The sequence below is a fragment of the Epinephelus fuscoguttatus genome, linkage group LG19 (genome assembly GCF_011397635.1).
Source record: "Epinephelus fuscoguttatus linkage group LG19, E.fuscoguttatus.final_Chr_v1".
NCBI lineage: Eukaryota > Metazoa > Chordata > Actinopteri > Perciformes > Serranidae > Epinephelus > Epinephelus fuscoguttatus.
Window position 1 is genome coordinate 7,309,540 of NC_064770.1, and position 18,336 is coordinate 7,327,875.

At 40.4% G+C, this 18,336-nt stretch overlaps 1 protein-coding gene across 4 annotated transcripts in view; it reads right to left on the bottom strand.

The window, feature by feature from the left end:
• The window catches only part of LOC125879397 (scavenger receptor cysteine-rich type 1 protein M130-like), an 83,382-nt gene that overhangs the window by 7,976 nt on the left and 57,070 nt on the right, over positions 1-18,336 (bottom strand). Inside the window, exons 6-7 of one of the 4 annotated variants that reach the window (XM_049561255.1) lie at positions 10,731-11,039; positions 7,072-7,374 (exon numbers count right to left, since the gene is read on the bottom strand). The exons of the other annotated variants lie outside the window; for them this stretch is intronic. Of the exons in view, the coding sequence (XP_049417212.1) occupies positions 7,072-7,374; positions 10,731-11,039 (612 nt within the window). The remainder of the gene's footprint in view (positions 1-7,071; positions 7,375-10,730; positions 11,040-18,336) is intronic. 4 annotated transcript variants of the gene reach the window in all.

Below are 18,336 nucleotides of genomic sequence, written 5' to 3' on the forward strand. Positions count from 1 at the left end.
CAGCTGGCCGCAGCCTGTCGGAGATTTTTTTGTACACATATCAGACAAGTGATATGACGTGCTGTGCAGATAATTGTACCAACAGACAGATCAAGACACCAGTGCTCCAGTTTTTCAGTAAGTAACATTTTATTATCGTTTTATTTATGTGTTTGTGATAATTAGCATGTATCAGTGTTTTTTTGGCTCACTATCTAGCTGCTAACTGGCATGCACCAAAGTCAAAGCGCAATACAGTGTAATAAGTGTTGGAATTTATGTTGATAATACATTTGAACAAAGTGCATCTGTGTGAGGTTGGAAGATAATGCTCCACCACGTTAACGTTAGTTAGCTAAATCTATGCTATGTAAGCAATACACTTGCCATCAGGGCAATGTAACGTTCAGGTAACATTAATGCTAGTCTTGGGTAGGTAACAGTCATGCTATGTTAAAATGTTGCAGACTGTGTGTAGTTACGTGAGTGAATTAGTGTTTTTCAGTGTCAGAAAAAATTCACCACAAGCACAAACTGTTATATCTGTTGTTTTATCCTTCATTGTCAAACGTCAAGGCAGGCAACATTTGTTCTATCATTTATGTTGTTGATTAAAGCAAATATAGAAATAGTGTCATAATTAATTACAAATTCTAACAAAGCCATCAATACTATATATGTTGACTGTTGTTTAAATTTAGACCAGATATGTACCATAATAACCATCAGCAAACTATTGATCTTCATCAATACCTTTATTAAACATTTCAACAATGTTATTATCCATCAACAACACCAAGAAGATATATAAAACAATGCGATTAAATGGATGCATTAAATAATGTGACAGTACAGCTGTGGATTAAGGAAAAGGTGAACTTAACTGTTACAAGTCTGCAAAATGAAAAGAGGTAGTTGAATTTCCAGTGCAACATACTGCAAGTTTAATAACAAGGATGAATGACAGTAGAAATAGTTGACATTGGAAACAACAATATAAAAATAATACTTTACAGGGCTTGGTGCAGCAGTCTGTTCACTCAGGAAAGTCCAAATCCTGGTATGGGTAAAGTAATGAAAGCTCCCTTTACAATTAAAGTAAGGATAATGTCAGTCAGAACAGTCAGTGGAGAAGCCACAGTCCCAACTTAATAGAGGTAAGGTGCAAAATGTCCAGGACCCATTATTCATCATAAGTCGCCATGTGTGAGACAGTTTATATGTAGCAGGCTCACAGTTTGGTGGAAGACCCTGTTCTGATGCCTTTTCATGTTGACAGATTCTTGGTTTACTTTTGTCACTATGAACAGGGGCGGATCTAGAAAAATATTTATGGGGTGGCAAGAGGGGGGCAGGAATTTTTGAGGGGTGGCAACATATGGCAGACGTATTTATGGTGCATTCCAGGCAACCCGTAACTCGTGTTTTCACAACCTGTAACCCGTGAAAGTGCACTGGAACGGCAGCCAAACCCGTAACTTCCCACCCGTGAACTCGTACCAAATCGATGTACTCCCAGTTCCGACCTCTGACGTCACATAACCCACAAACAAATGTGGCAGTCCCTGTGGATGCGGTGATGTTGCGTCTGATACACGGGGAGAAATAGACTTTAGGACAATATAAAATAAATTCGCACGTTGCAATCATAATATGTTCACATAATATGTTCAACGTTAAACAGGAAGTAACTGGCAGTTTGCCGTAACTTTCCTGGAACGCTACAAAGTCGTAACTCGTGACTTGAAGTCGTGACTTACGAGTTCAGAAGCCTGCCTGGAACGCACCATTAATCACAGTTATCACAGTTTGATGAGAAATAGTATGTTCACACTACATAAGGGCACGGGCTGCCATTTACAAACTCATACAGACAAACTTAATCTCATGCAATCAATGTCTTGCGTTTGAGGTTTCATGTGATACAGTTCATATTAGGAATAAGTGTTGAAGGAGGTTCAACAAACTCTGAGTCTAACCCTGAACTCTGAGTTGATTTACCTGAGATGGGAAACTCTGAGTTAGCGGTTCCAGAACAGCTGATCTGAGTTAGTCAACTCTGAGTATGTTCACTCACAAATAAAAGACAGCGCCTCCATTTTAATCCAGTGGATGTAGAGATATTAATGCATGTGTAGCAGACGGTGCACGTTTATCTTTAAAAGAAGAGCCTGAGTCAGAGCGAGGAAAGTGTAAATAAGTTAACCATAAAGTGTTATTCAGTGTTGTCCGTTTATTCATCATTTATCAGACTTACATTTCCTTAATGAAGATAAAGTGGTGGAATCTGACTGTGTATCAGGCTGTAGATACATTACATTATATTAATAATATATAATAATATATTTGTTCAGATTGAATCTGATGGGGAAAAACACAGGAGGCAGAAGATTTAAAACATATAGGCTATAGATCAAAGACATAAAGACATGACTGTAAACTCACAGTCTGACCCAGTAATAATATGTTTGGTGATTTGCACTTGAAAAGACGTTGAGGTTAAAATACAGTAGATTTTAAAATGTTGCACATCTATTTGTATCTTGACTCAACAGCATTCAGTGATTTTATTTCAGCTACAAATGTAGTAAATTTAAAGACACTGAAATGCTGCACCATTGCTCACTCAGAAATATGAACATGTAATCCCCAATATTAGGCTATAGGAATTATGTTCCATCAGTGCGACCAATGACATCAGCGACAGAGATCATTAGTCATTGATACTACGTGTCTAAAGCTTCATACCGATTTTTAAAATTTAAATAATTAGGCCTACACATTATGTGCAATAAACATTTGGGAGCGGCTCTAACAGACTGACAGTCTGATCCTTGTGCACAGTGTTATAAAAAATAATGAATATAAAAAGGACAGAGGTTTGATTCTGAGCTGAGGGTGAATTCTCGCTGTGTAATATTTGAATGTAAAGACAAAAACTGATGTCCAAAGAAGTGATTGATGTGCATAAATTCAGTAACTTCAGACAGTCCTGAGTAACAAACTAATATCCAGCAGGATTTAGACTGTGACAGACGGTAAATCTCCGCTAATTAATGCGCTTTGACACGGACTGAATGAATGAGGAAATGAAACAGCGTGTAAGAGGGAGGAGACAGAGAAAAACCTAACCTGTTCACAGACTCAGTTGCCATGGTGATTGACTCAGAGTTTGATTTACCTCTCTTTCTGGAACTGAAGACCCAGAGTTTCCCTCATTTCAGGGTTAACATACTCAGAGTTTTCACTAAACCCGCTTTCTGGAATAGGCTGCGCCTCTGGCTGCACTCAGTTTCCCAAACAAAGCAGTCTCTTGCCGCTCTGGCGTTATCTCGTGCTGCATTCACTGCAGTCGGACATTGGAGATTCGCGCTCGTAAAAAGGCAAATTGGCCATAACTTTTCTTTGAATTCATTGCTGCCAACTGGGGTGGCAGCAGGGGTGGCATGGCTTTCTTTTAGGGTGGCAGTTGCCACCCTATGCCACCCCGGTAGATCCGCCCATGACTATGAAAGAGACAATAAGGCAACCTGACAGTGTTTGAATGTGAATTTGTCCCAGTAACATCCTCTCTCTATGAAGTGACGTTCTTGGAACAGCACACTGATATAATAATTCAAAACAATAAACTATATCAACTCTGAGCTAACTGTTGGACATGAACATTTCACTCTTGCTGAAGTTGGGCTTTAATGGATTCAGCTGAACTGTATAATTTACCGTTGTGGTGAAATAAACTGCATCTTTCACAGATAGCCCAGGGCCTAATTTCAGAAAGCAGGCTCAGCAAACTCTGAGCCTAATCTCGATCTCAGAGTTGATTGAGGCTGAGAGGCCGTTTACACGTTGCCGGCTGTTTTCATAAACGAACATTTCACCGTCTCCATTTTCAAAAAGATCTTCGTTTACACTTACCCGTGTATATATACACAAGAGCACGCCAAACCTGTAGGTGGCAGTGTAACGAGAAGCTCAAGCCTTCCATGTATCCATTGTCACCATAGCAACATAGGTCGCACTTTTGACACAGGCACAAGTTACGGCGCATACTGTGACGTCGGCTGCCTATAACTCCGTTTATCTCCGTTTATCTCAGTTTACATGCAAACGCACAACCGGAGTTTCCCAAAATCTCCACTCTGGCCGGAGTTTTTAGAAAGACTCGTTTTCAGAGGAGAAATCTCCGTTTGCGTGTAAACGAAGGGCACAAACGAAGGAAGATGTCTCCGTTTATCAAAATCACCGTGTACGTGTAAACGGCCTCTCAGCTGTTTTTGGTTCCAGAACAGCTGATCAGAATGAACTCAATCGACTCTTGAGTATGTTCAGCCTGAGGGAAGCATGTTCACGGATAGCACCAAAAGTTGTCATCAATGGATTGCAGATGACATGATTGGCAGAAAGCAGAGTTAAACGCTGAGCCACTTATTTCATCCCAACTGAATCGCAGATTTTAATGACCGGGTATGTGTCTTCTAAAAAAAAAAAAAAAAAAAATCTATTACATCAGCTGCAGCTAAATAGCATGAGGTGGCATGGGAACAGATTGCAAAGCATATTAATAGGTAATGTGAAGTGATATTATGTAATGTGATGCCTTAATGTTTGTCTAATATACAGAAAATATATTAACATTTTAACATGTTAATGATGTTCATATATTTTGATATAATGTGCTATATCCTCTTATTCAGCTGTAATTTGATGGGGCCCAAACGCACTTGGCAGCAACTCAATATAAAACACAAAAATATTGTACTGCTAAGAAACTTTGCTTATACTGACTTCATTCTTGCAATATTAGGCTGAGGTTAACTGAATTGTTGAATTACTGTGAAATGACTTCCTTTTCATGTAATCTCCTTTATTCTCAGATGGAGCTATGATGGGGATGTGAGTCCCATAAATGCAGCCAGTTACCATTTCCATAGTAAGTGATGTGTCATATTCTGGACTACTGAGAAAAATAAAAGAAACAACTCTCTTGTTAGATGAGCTCCACACAGTTATCTGAAAATACACTATTGGGCATGTATGCAATTAGTTAATGTCACTAGGATGACTTTAATACTTACCTCTAAAATTTACCTTGAATTCATTCATTCATTCATTCATCTTCTAACCGCTTCATCCTCTTGAGGGTCGCGGGGGGGCTGGAGCCTATCCCAGCTGACAACGGGCGAGAGGCAGGGTACACCCTGGACAGGTCGCCAGACTATCGCAGGGCTGACACATAGAGACAAACAACCATTCACACCTACGGACAATTTAGAGTCACCAATTAACCTAGTCCCCAATCTGCATGTCTTTGGACTGTGGGAGGAAGCCGGAGTGCCCGGAGAGAACCCACGCTGACACGGGGAGAACATGCAAACTCCACACAGAAGGGCTCCCACGCCCGGGATCGAACCGGCAACCCTCTTGCTGTGAGGCGAGAGTGCTAACCACCACACCACCACGCCGCACTTACCTTGAATTACGGAAGCTAAATTTGTTAGCGGCGATTTAGCACGGCAAAGCTGGGTGCAGTGTTCAGTCAGATTGCTGATATAGGTGAGCGTGTGTGTCCTCTGGCTCCCCCTCGCTTCTCCACAGCTCCACCCTCTCATCCAAAAAGTTGCATGTCTGGTTGTAGAAATCGAAGATGGTGACGGCCAAAATGCCAACCTCGAGGCCTCCAATGGGTGACATCACGGATGCTATGTCCATTATTTTTACAGTCTCTGGACTGTGCCCCCAAAATTGGTTGTTTTAAGCCAAAACAGGAACTTTGATAACCAAAATGAGGTGTTTTTTTTTTTTTAGCCTAAACCACACGTTAACCACAGTGTTGATGAAACGTAATGTAATGTTTCACAATATCCGCTACATAATAAGGTAGAAATGTATCGTAGTTGTGGTTTCAGAAATGTATGGTGCCAACATTTGTTCTGGCAGTTGAATTAATGAGAGGAGTGACACCACTCATTGGTAGAGTAGAATCACTCTACTCATTTAAAGGACAACTTCGGTATTTTTCAACCTGGGCCGTATTTCCCAATGTGTATGTGTGCATATGATTAATAGGTACAACTTGTTTTAAAATTGGTTCAGTATTGAGGGAGGCGGATGCAACCGGGAGCCGCGAAACAAGTTAAAACGGTAACGGGGGCAAATGCGTCCCGTATAAGTTTGAGCATTAAAAGTGCTTTTTATCGCCACTGACTGGTTCAGATCGCCAGTGCTATCTCTGTGAATAGCATACTAAGCGTTTCGAACATTGTTTATATAACATTACCTCCACTGTGTCTGTAGCTCTCTCTACTCGTGGGACAGCTGTTTTCTTGAGGAAGAGGTGTTTCGGGATTGGATGTCTTCTCTTCTTCGGCTGGCAGTAGTCATCTTGGGAGAAGTGAGCACTGCAGACCCGATGGTCTGCAAGGCGCAGTGTCTGGACAGGAGTGTTAGCATCCATTTGTAGCACAACTAGCCACAACTTCAGCATCTCGCCGTCCGACAAAGGCAGCCTGTGAAACCTGTACGGGGTGTTGCGCGACATCCTGTTCTTGCAATTCGGATAAGCACAAACACGAACCATTGTTTTCAATCGATGCAGTAAAACTCTCAGCTGTACTCCGGGACAACCAGCGCCACTCTGAGCGGCGCTCAGTATGGTTCCTTTGTTTTCTTCCGGCAACAAGCAAAGCACTCGCGAGATGACGTCACAGCCGGGAGGAGGTGAAGGATCAGGGAAATGCTTAGTATGCTATTTACAGAGATAGCACTGGCGATCTGAACCGGTCAGTGGCGAAAAAAGCACTTTTAATGCGCAAACTTATACAGGACGCATTTGCCCTAGTTACCATTTTAGCTCATTTCACGGCTGCCGGCTGCATCCACCTCCCCAAATACTGAACCAATTTTAGAACGAGTTGTACCTATGAATCATACGCACACATACACATGGGGAAATAGGGCCCAGGTTGAAAAATACTGAAGTTATCCTTTAACTCTCAACAAGAAAGTGAATAAGTTTATTTCCCAAGGTGTTGAAGTACTTCTTTCAAAAAGTGAATGAAATATCAAGTTCAGGGAATAGATTAATTTCCTTACCAGTAACAGAAAGTGTGATGGAGTCACTTAAGGGGGAGCTGAAGTCTTGACTTGAAACCGTCGTCCGATACTGACACTGGTACGATCCTTCGTCATTAAAGTTGACTTTAGGTATGTTAAACATAGCAGAGTTGGAACTCGAACTTTGGGTCTTTCTGAATGAACCTGAAGTCTTTGTCAAAGTGAATGTTGCACTCAAAAGCTGTTGAGTTTGAGTTGAGACCAAACAAGTGATGGCGACATTCTGACCCCAGGTAACCTCCCCAGCAGGATTCATTGAGATTCTGGGCTTTGGGAGGATTGCTGAAAAATAGCACAATGATATAACATTAAATGTTTTACAGCTTTGATCATGGCTGTATTTGTTTTTTTTTTTTCAATAAGCATGTGGTGTGTAAAGATGTGAACATTAACAATATCCTGTCTCTGTTACACTATAAACATTTGATCAGACAAACAGGTTCTATGACTGTAGCAGTCTTTCATTTTTAGAGAGTGGCAATGTTTGCAAGTGTCAAGCTGATTTACTGTAAGGAGGAAGTCAACAGTGTGTCAAAGTAGAAAACATATGTGTATTAAAAGAAGACTCTTTGGCTGCTGTATTTTTCATTAGCAGTGAAGAATGTGAACAACAAATATACAAGAGAAAAGTACCAAAACACACACACACACACACACACACACACACACACATAGCATTTGAGGACAGTCAGTATGTTTACATGACATTAGAGAAAATCAATTTATTGTGTTAGTTGGACTTAAAAATCATTATAAATCAAATTTCTTAAAGTCAGACTAACACATCCAGACAATGTCAGATCCAAACTAGACTCAAGGCGCTCTAAGCATGCTCTGCAGTTTCCTACCCAGGCTTTGACCCAGAAGTCCAACAGCATTAAATTTATAACAGAAGAAGAGCCCAGTAATCACATGGTGAAATCTTCAGCCAGAGCCGTGAATTTTTGGATGGACAAACTGTACAGAGCTGTTAAGTTTTCCACCATGTGCACACTGCTGTTGCAAGTGGCTGTTCACTGTGTTTACCCTCATTAAATCACCTGAAAACAACACCAGGCTGCTTCAGTATAACCATACAGACCTCTTCACACATCAAACTGGTCTGTTATATCTGGAAATTCGGCTTTTGTATAACAGAGTCATCTGGTTACTAAGCCAGCCTAGCCTCTTATGTTTTGTTCTTTGAACACATTGCAGTGCAATACTGTTGTTTATTACACGACTCTATTAAATGCTGTATTCTGATTGGTCAGTAGCGGCATTCTGCGGTCTGATATTACTGTGTAATGACCGCTGCTAGTAGCAACGGTCATTACACACAGTTGCTATGTAGCCCAGCGTTGCTAGGGATGCTGCCCTGCAACACTGCAGCTGTCATACAACTTCCGAGGGACAACTTCTGATTTTAATGGATGCCGCTGAAGAAAAAGAATACCTACGGACTTTCTCTGCCAAAAACAAAAGAAGACGGATTTGAATACACACTCGGCAGTCATGCTTAATGACATTTTACGCGAGTTTTATGCCTCGGCTCAGTCCACTAAGCCTGGGTGAGTACAAAACTTTCACCAAAAGTTGTCGAATCCGGTCGGTTTTAATGCACTTCGCAGAGGCAGACAACATTATTTATTTAACTGATAATTAGCCGTGTAATAAGTGGGATAATGTATAATGAGGAATGAGTAGACGCTGCGCGTCGGGGTTCTATTCCCCTGTCGGGAGTTATTTTCCCAGTATTCACCGGCTCATTATACATTATCCCTTACGTAACATTTATTAGTAAACTATTACTATGACCATGTACAAGGTGAGATATGTTAGAAATATTGGTAAAATGGCGTTGGTTTGCTGAGCTGTTGTCACATTTACCTGTAATTAGCACAGCTGTGTCAGAGCTATGAGACCAGTGATGTGACTGGCTGAGAGAGTTATTAGAAATTAACTACACCCACTGATCTAGGCTAAATTCCCCTTTGCCCAACCCTTCTGAATATTGCGCTGCTACATGAACCAAAATAAAATGTGTGCATGGACAAGCCCACACAGTCCGTGCGCTTATTATTTAAATCAACTGATGGTGCGAGAAAGTAAGCTGAGGGCGCAATGCATGCTTTTGCACCTCCGTCGAACCACGCCCGCGCAAAAGGGGGAACTTAGAGAGAGAAAACTGAAACAGGGGCGTAACTTTATTTGGTGATCATGTAATGTGATTCAGTGTTAATCCATCGTTTTATTAATGGAGTGTATAAAACTGCATGAACACTACAGAAAGTGACAACCACAGTTTAAACTGTGACAGTTGTCTCATGTCTCCCTTATACTGTATGTGCTTTGGTATTGTCTGTATATGCCTCTTGACTAGGGGTGTAACGGTACACAAAAATCACAGTTCGTTTTTTTTTTCGGTACAGTAATGAAAAAAATAGACAACTATTAAATATCTTTTACTTATTGGTAACCTTATTAAAACATACCACCACAGCAGTTAACTCTTTTTACACAATTTTTGAATGAAACAAATATATATAAAATCCTGCTGTTTTTTTAACACATTTTTTGAATGAAAAATATAAATATAAATTTCTGCTTAAACAGTTTTACTGAATTAAAATAAAAAGTATAGTGCAGCTGGTCAGCTTTAAAGCCTGCTCAGATTCAGTTTTACTAGGAACTTACTTAGCTCTCCCACTTTGTTAAAGTGCAGTAAACAAAACATGCTTTTCTCTAAAGTGCAGCTTAAACAATTTTACTCAACTCCAATAGCGTTGGTTATTTCTTTAGCACGATGGTCAAGGAACCGCTCTTTCTTTTTAAACAACGACGATATTGTAGTTTGCACCAGATTGCTTTTTCTAGTCGTGCCGGTTAACGTTCAAACTTGGGTGGTGTCGCTTTAGATGCGTTAGCATGTTAGACGTGTTTCCAAGTACATACCCGACCGCTGTTCTGCAGTGTCGGCACACTGCTTTTGTCTTGCCCACTTGTTTATTTCCATCTTCGTATTTTACCCTGAAACCAAAGTGCTCCCAAATGGAGGACTTAAGGTTTGCGGGTGGGTCTTCAGGTTCGTCAGGCTCACTTGCCATGTTGTCAAAATGCGAGAATGCGCTGCACAAAGTGAAAGCGGAGATTTATGGTCGGACTCGGTCCATCACTCAATTATGTCCATCGGGAAAGTAGATATTTTAAATGGGTTGGCTCGCAAAAACGGAATTAAAATAAAACAAAACAAAATAAAATAAAATAATATCCTGCGCCCAATAATTCGGTACAGGGTCGTGCCAAAAAGGAAGTTGCTTACCGAACGGTTCGACAGAAATACATGTACCGTTACGGCTCTACTCTCCACTAAAGTTTGTGTTTACACTTTTGTATGTGGTGTGTGTTTTGACAATGCATGGCTGTCAGTCCACTACTGTGGACTGAACTATTGGATGGATTGCCATGGAATTTGGTACATTCATTCTCAGGAAACTCCCCTGACTTCTCCTCCAGTTTCACCCTGAGGTTTGCATTTTAGGTCTTAATAAAATTTATTGACAACTATTGGATGGATTGCCATAAGAAATGTGCAGACATTCATGGTACTTTGGAGCTAGCCAGACTAGCTGACGTAAAATCATAACAAGTTTTCTCACCTGAACACACCACACCAGCGTCCTCACTGTGTCCACAGTTATGTTTCCCAAATCCATTGTGCTGACACTCAGTTATAGACCTTTCACTTCCTGAACAGCCCACATCATCAAGCCAGATCTGTCCGGTTCCTGCACCAAAGTGAGCTGAGTGAGGGGCATTCAGTGCCGTACCACAGCCCAGCTCTCTGCAAACCACCATAGCATCTTCTAAGTCCCAACCATCATCACAGACTGTTCCCCAGACATTGTTGTAATTGATTTCAATTCTTCCAGAGCACAAGGTAGACCCAGACAATCTGATTGGCACACCTAGGCACAGAATACAGATGTCAAATCATTGCTGTGGGGTAGCTGTCATTTAGTCATGACACAAACCACTTCTGTAAGACACATTTGGAAAAAGTTATTGTTAATTTATGTACTTTTCAACACTTACACAGACACAGAGATATAACACTTATCAAAGGTGATCAAACACTGGATAAACTTCTTCACTTACATTACAGTTTAAGTTACAGTGTATTTTGCAACATTTCACACTTGTTACTCTAAAAGCGTGCTGCTGTGTGTGGTGACCAGGGGCCGTATTCACAAAGCTTCCTCATCTAAGAGTCGCTCCTAGTGATGAAATTCTAAGAAAATTTTTAGAATTGTGACGTTTTCTTAGAATTTCCCCTTATAGTTAAGACTAGGTCCTTGTAAAGATAAAAGTTATTTACAAACCATCTTAGACCTTGAAAGAGCTCCTAAAGTGAAAAACTATTGGGAACAGAGAGGAGGACTTTTAAGAGTTTCTTAATCAAAGGAGAAAATGGTGCAAACACAAAGAGGTCAGAGAAATACTGACACTGAATGACAATGTAAAACATATACGAAGGGCCATAGATTAGATTGTGCAGGGATAATATTTGTGGTCAATCTAATTAGGGGTATGCACGCCTATCCCACCTAACAATATCATTAATACTAAGATACCTGAAAAACTGTAAAAATGCAACAGTGCAGCAGTGATGATCTGTCTAATCCTTCTGTCAGCAGTGATCACACTAACACTGACAACACTTTCACAGTCAGCAGTTCATCTCATTTCCTCTGGGTGTCCACACCTTGCAGGCTCAAAAAAGGCCGTGTCTCTGACAACCAATCACATCTGTTAAAAGAATGCATCACACCTAGCAACAGGGTCAACCACACCTCCTCACTCAGTGTGGTAAAGGTTTCTGTCCCTTCCTTGCTCAGAGTTGCTCTGAGAACTTTCACAAATCATTCCTAAGCTTGGAATCCTTACTAAAAAATTGAGGCTAAGTTGGGAGCTCTCTCAGAGTATTCTCAGAATGTTTGTGAATACGGCCCCTGATCTTTTCCAGTGCTGCATCTGAGCAGCTCATGACAAGCCACAAAGACTAAAGGACAGAGCTGTTCAAATATACAGAAAAGGATACATTTTATTGAAAACACTATCCAAAGGTTTTCTCACCTGAACACACCACACCAGCATCCTCACCATGTCCACAGTTGTGTGTCCCAAATCCATTGTGTTGACACTCAGTTATAGACCTTTCACTTCCTGAACAGCCCACATCATCAAGCCAGATTTTACCAGTTCCTTCACCAAAGTGAGCCGACTGAAAGGCACTCAGTGCCAAACCACAGTGCATCTGTCTGCACACCACGCCAGCATCAGTTAAGTCCCAATCGTCATCACAGACTGTTCCCCAGATGTTGTTGTAATAGATTTCAACTCTCCCAGCACAGCGAGTAGACCCAGACCCAGCCAGTCTGATTTGACCATCTATCATAAACATTACATACAATATTTGAATATTTTACACAGACTAAAAATTGAAAACTAAAAGGTATTTATGCATCACACAGGAGAATGGACTGACCTGCAGCAGGTGGAGTAGAGGTCAAACATAGAGAGACTATAGGAGAGAACAGAAAAGAATGATATGACTTATAACATTCAGTTAGCTGACAAGTGCATAAATATTATTATTATTATTATTATTATTATTAATTTGAGGGCGTTTTTTTTTTCATGTTGTAAAATGAGGGAACGAGTCCACCAGTGTAGGCTAATGTGTGTGAGAGGAGGAAAGTCCGAGAGTGTGTGATCAGTTAACTGAGAGGATCATGTCATACACTCATCAGTGGGCTCGTTCCAGATTAACTGCGCCGTTGCGCAGAGGCGGTGTCAAGCGCGGTCAAGTCAGTGGCTGAATCCAGATGTCCACCCTCCCCTCCGGACCTGCAGACTGAGCCCTCGCAAACTTCAGCTGTACGTTGTGTGACTTATTTACTGTCATCACATAGAGTAGAGACTTTCAAGGAGCTGACAGACAGCTCGAGATCGTTTTACTTGTTGCCGTGGAAACGTTAAACGATCGCTGCTGTCATATTCATATGTGATATACATCACTTTATAACAGGCTACAGCCTTTGTAAATAAGAACAGGACTATTACTCAATAAGTTGGGCATTACATACATTAGAAGACCACCTGTTTTTCGGCCAAATTTTTTGTCTATTTCCCTGCACAGGCTGCAATAATAAAATATATTTTCACTCCCTCTACAGCCTAAACTTCTACACATCTCTGTATCATGATGTAGTTGAATATTATTTCTGGAATACACAATTCAAGTAATATTCTAATAGACCTAACTATCAATAACCATTCATAACAGTTAGTATCAGTTTGCTGCTGCAGAGCAGACCTGTCGTCTCAACTACACAGGCTAAATAAACTGTGTCTGACTACAAGGTTAATATTTTCAGGGGGAAAAAAAACAAGACAGCAGCTTTCATTAAAGATCAGTCAGATATAGTCAGGGCTTCACATCTGTACAGATGTTATTTTAAGAATGCTCACATCCCACTGACCATCAGTCTTTGTGTTGTGAGATACTTCAATAACTAAAACAGTCCAATGTTAGTATACAGTCGACTACATATAGTTTATGATACAGTTAAAATGGCCAAAAATGTGAATAATTGCCTTGCAGGATGATTTAAGGTATGCCATAAATTTTCTACTTGTTTTCCTAAAATTTTCAGTTAGGGGCTACAATGCTCCTATCAAAAGAAGTTAGTCTGGAGCCCTGTACATACGGATTTTTGATGACAGTAATATGTGTATAATCCACATATTTGGGAAAGCTGCGATCATATGACCAATGTGCTGAAGGGAGGAAAGAATAAAGAAGGACATGGTCCTATATGGTCAGAGGCTGGGATGGTGGATGGGGCACAAAACACAGGACTATACCCAGGAAATGGGTGTTTGGAACCACATAAACATGGACTTATTTCATATATTAATAATTATGAAAGAGGTGCCCCCTTTTTTGTTTTGCTTGAGCACCTGCCACAAAAATGTCTGTGCACAGGACTGCTTTTCTTCGTCATTGAAACTGAACATGTGTGTCTTGTCTTAGAGATGTTTTGTAATCGATAGAAACAGACCACAAAGTTCTTTACCACAGATTCAACATCACAATAAAAAAAATAATAATTCAAAGTAAGGGCTGAGGATATCCACTGATGTTGCTGGAGGAATTATTTATGCTGTACTGTTATTTTTCTTATAATAAAAAAAGGAACTGTTCACACTCTGCTGGAGACAAGGCAGTTACATTTGTTTGTGGGAGATTAACGAGTATGTTGATGTTGTTGAATAAAGTGTGAGGGTTATGCTAGTTAGCAAATAAGGAGAAAGATCTTTACACTGAAAAATTAGTGTTAAACAAGTCATTTCTGTGCTATACAATAAAATATATATAAAATATAAAATAATATAACATATAAAATAATTTACAAAAATACATAAACAAACAAATACAAAAGCTGCTTTCCTAATAAAATGTTGAAATGTTTATCTTACCCAGGATAAAATAGTGAAGCTTTCTCTGTTGTATATTCCCCATCGCTGACACACAGGCTGCTGTGTATCATTTATCAGTGACAGAACAGACGACACAAAACCAAAAACTGCGTTGCACAGAAAAACTTGCCACCCTTGTCCTTCCTGGAAGACTTCCTCCTTCTAATTCTGGTACTTTTTTTCAGCTGAAGCTACAGAGGAAGCCAGTAAGCAGCACCAAACCACAACATGTATCATAAAGTCTGTCTAATACACTTTTTTATTAATCAACAGAGAGTTCAACAGCTCTGTCAGCTGTATGTCTTCCACATAGGTTTGCATATTTGTGCATAAAGGGAGTACAGAACATGCATGCACTGCATTTTTGAGCTCTTAACTTAGTTATGTACGATGTCATGCAATTATTTGTAGAATAAAATATTTAAGTTTAAGTTTATTTACTTTATTAATCCCCCTGAGGGAAAATTCAATGTTTTCACTCTTGCTTGTCAATTACACACAGGTCTGAAAGACACACACATGCACAAACAGGACCTATACATGCACAAAGTGGAGAGATCTCAGAGTGAGGGAGCTGCCCTTTGGTCAGGTACCCCGAGCGGTTGGGGGGTTCGGTGCCTTGCTCAAGGGCACCTCGGCAATGCCCAGGAGGTGAACTGGCACCTCTCCAGCCACCAGTCCACGCTCCATATTTTGGTCCGGATGGGGACTCGAACAGGCAACCCTCCGGTTCCCAACCCAAGTCCCTATGGACTAAGCTACTGCTGCAATAATACATTTTTGGCAAGTGAGAAGCAAAAATTCCACATAGACACAGCCATCACCATATTCCTAGTTTATAAAGGTTATTTATGTATTTATTGTCAACAACTAACAGTTTGTAAACCCCTCCCCTGTAATGACTATTGTCCAGTCATAGCCAGGCAACTGTAACTAGACACAACAGGACTATCAAGCTTTAACTGTATTTATTTATTTGATATTGACTTAAATGGCATTCTGTAGTTTTATGACACAAATTCAGGAAATACTGCTGGTCTACAAGCATCTGACATGTTCCACCAGCACGGTCATGTTGGTCTGCTATCACCTAACACCAGCTTTATCAACCTGGCTGCTCCCCTCTCAACAGGCTGCACAAAACTGGTCTACCAGCTGATCAGCAGCTTGAGCAAACTGGCCCACCATGTAAATCCAGCTAGAACCAGCAGCCAACACAGTCAATGGTCACCAGCCAGAAATAAGAAGCCTGCCTATGTCTACCTGTCTGAAATCAGCGAACCATTCCTTCAAAATGACCAATAATTTCAAATGTAAATCTGCCTCCATGACTGCTGTTAATGTATGTAATAATATATATGTAAGAATGGAAAGCTGGACAGGCTTAGTGACGGTAATTAAGAGGGTCAAGGCTTAGCTAATGTATCATTTCTTACATCACTGTTCTCATGAATATACTGTATTCTCCTCTTAGATTATACTGAAATATGTTTTGTTTCCTGACTATCTGAGCAGCAAGAATCTGAAATGCTGAACATGTATTAGTAAATAAAAACACAGTTGTGTCACAGTTTTAAGAAAATCTCTACAAACTGCACACAGAAGTTAACATTTTCTCCCCCTTTTCAAAACAAACAGACCTGGTAATGTAGGGCCAGATCTACTAAAGGTTTGCGTGTATAAAAACGTGTGCAAACTCACTGCACACGCAAAAAAAATGTACAAACTGATTTACTAACAGTGCGCACTAAAGGTTGCGTCTTTCAAAGGTGCAAAATAGCACGTCTGCATCCAGTTAGTACGTTTGCTGCAATGAATATGCAATATGGGGCGTTTACACGCAACTGTGTGTGTGCTGGGAGGAGAAAATGTAAATATATTAATTTAGCCTCGTAGGGTACCTGGCTAATTTCTTTTAAAATCATGAAGTAACGTTTTCTCTCTTTCTTCTTCTTAATGAACCAACGGTGTAACTTTGAGTTGAATATTGGGGGGGCCTGTGAAGCAGGTCTGAGGACATGCCCCGCATGAGAAAATGTGTGTGTACATATATATATATATATATATATATATATATATATATATATATATATATATATATATATATATATATATATATATATATATACATGTGAAACGCGTTGTTCTAACTTAATAAACCTTCTGTCAATCCCATGCTCTAGTGTGCACTGGAAGTTTTTTGAATACATACATATATACATATACATATATATATATATATATATATATATATATACAGTACAGGCCAAAAGTTTGGACACACCTTCTCATTCAATGCGTTTTCTTTATTTTCATGACTATTTACATTGTAGATTCTCACTGAAGGCATCAAAACTAATCAATAACTAACCAATCAGCTAACTAAAGAAAAACGAGTGGCCATCATTACTTTAAGAAATGAAGGTCAGTCAGTCCGGAAAATTGCAAAAACTTTAAATGTGTCCCCAAGTGGAGTCGCAAAAACCATCAAGCGCTACAACGAAACTGGCACACATGAGGACCGACCCAGGAAAGGAAGACCAAGAGTCACCTCTGCTTCTGAGGATAAGTTCATCCGAGTCAGCAGCCTCAGAAATCGCAAGTTAACAGCAGCTCAGATCAGAGACCAGATGAATGCCACACAGAGTTCTAGCAGCAGACCCATCTCTAGAACAACTGTTAAGAGGAGACTGCGCGAATCAGGCCTTCATGGTCAAATAGCTGCTAGGAAACCACTGCTAAGGAGAGGCAAGAAGCAGAAGAGATTTGTTTGGGCCAAGAAACACAAGGAATGGACATTAGACCAGTGGAAATCTGTGCTTTGGTCTGATGAGTCCAAATTTGAGATCTTTGGTTCCAACCGCCGTGTCTTTGTGAGACGCAGAAAAGGTGAACGGATGGATTCCACATGCCTGGTTCCCACTGTGAAGCATGGAGGAGGAGGTGTGATGGTGTGGGGGTGTTTTGCTGGTGACACTGTTGGGGATTTATTCAAAATTGAAGGCACACTGAACCAGCACGGCTACCACAGCATCCTGCAGCGACATGCCATCCCATCCGGTTTGCGTTTAGTTGGATGATCATTTATTTTTCAACAGGACAATGACCCCAAACACACCTCCAGGCTGTGTAAGGGCTATTTGACCAAGAAGGAGAGTGATGGAGTGCTGCGGCAGATGACCTGGCCTCCACAGTCACCGGACCTGAACCCAACCCAGATGGTTTGGGGTGAGCTGGACCGCAGAGTGAAGGCAAAGGGGCCAACAAGTGCTAAACACCTCTGGGAACTCCTTCAAGACTGTTGGAAAACCATTTCAGGTGACTACCTCTTGAAGCTCATGGAGAGAATGCCAAGAGTGTGCAAAGCAGTAATCAGAGGAAAGGGTGGCTATTTTGAAGAAACTAGAATATAAAACATGTTTTCAGTTATTTCACCTTTTTTTGTTAAGTACATAACTCCACATGTGTTCATTCATAGTTTTGATGCCTTCAGTGAGAATCTACAATGTAAATAGTCATGAAAATAAAGAAAACGCATTGAATGAGAAGGTGTGTCCAAACTTTTGGCCTGTACTGTATATATATATATATATATATATATATATATATATATATATATATATGGCGAAAAAGACGAACGATAGCAAACAAAGACAAACTATAGAGAAAACACGGCAAAAACTGCTCCAGAACTACTCCAAAACTGTCAGAAACAACACT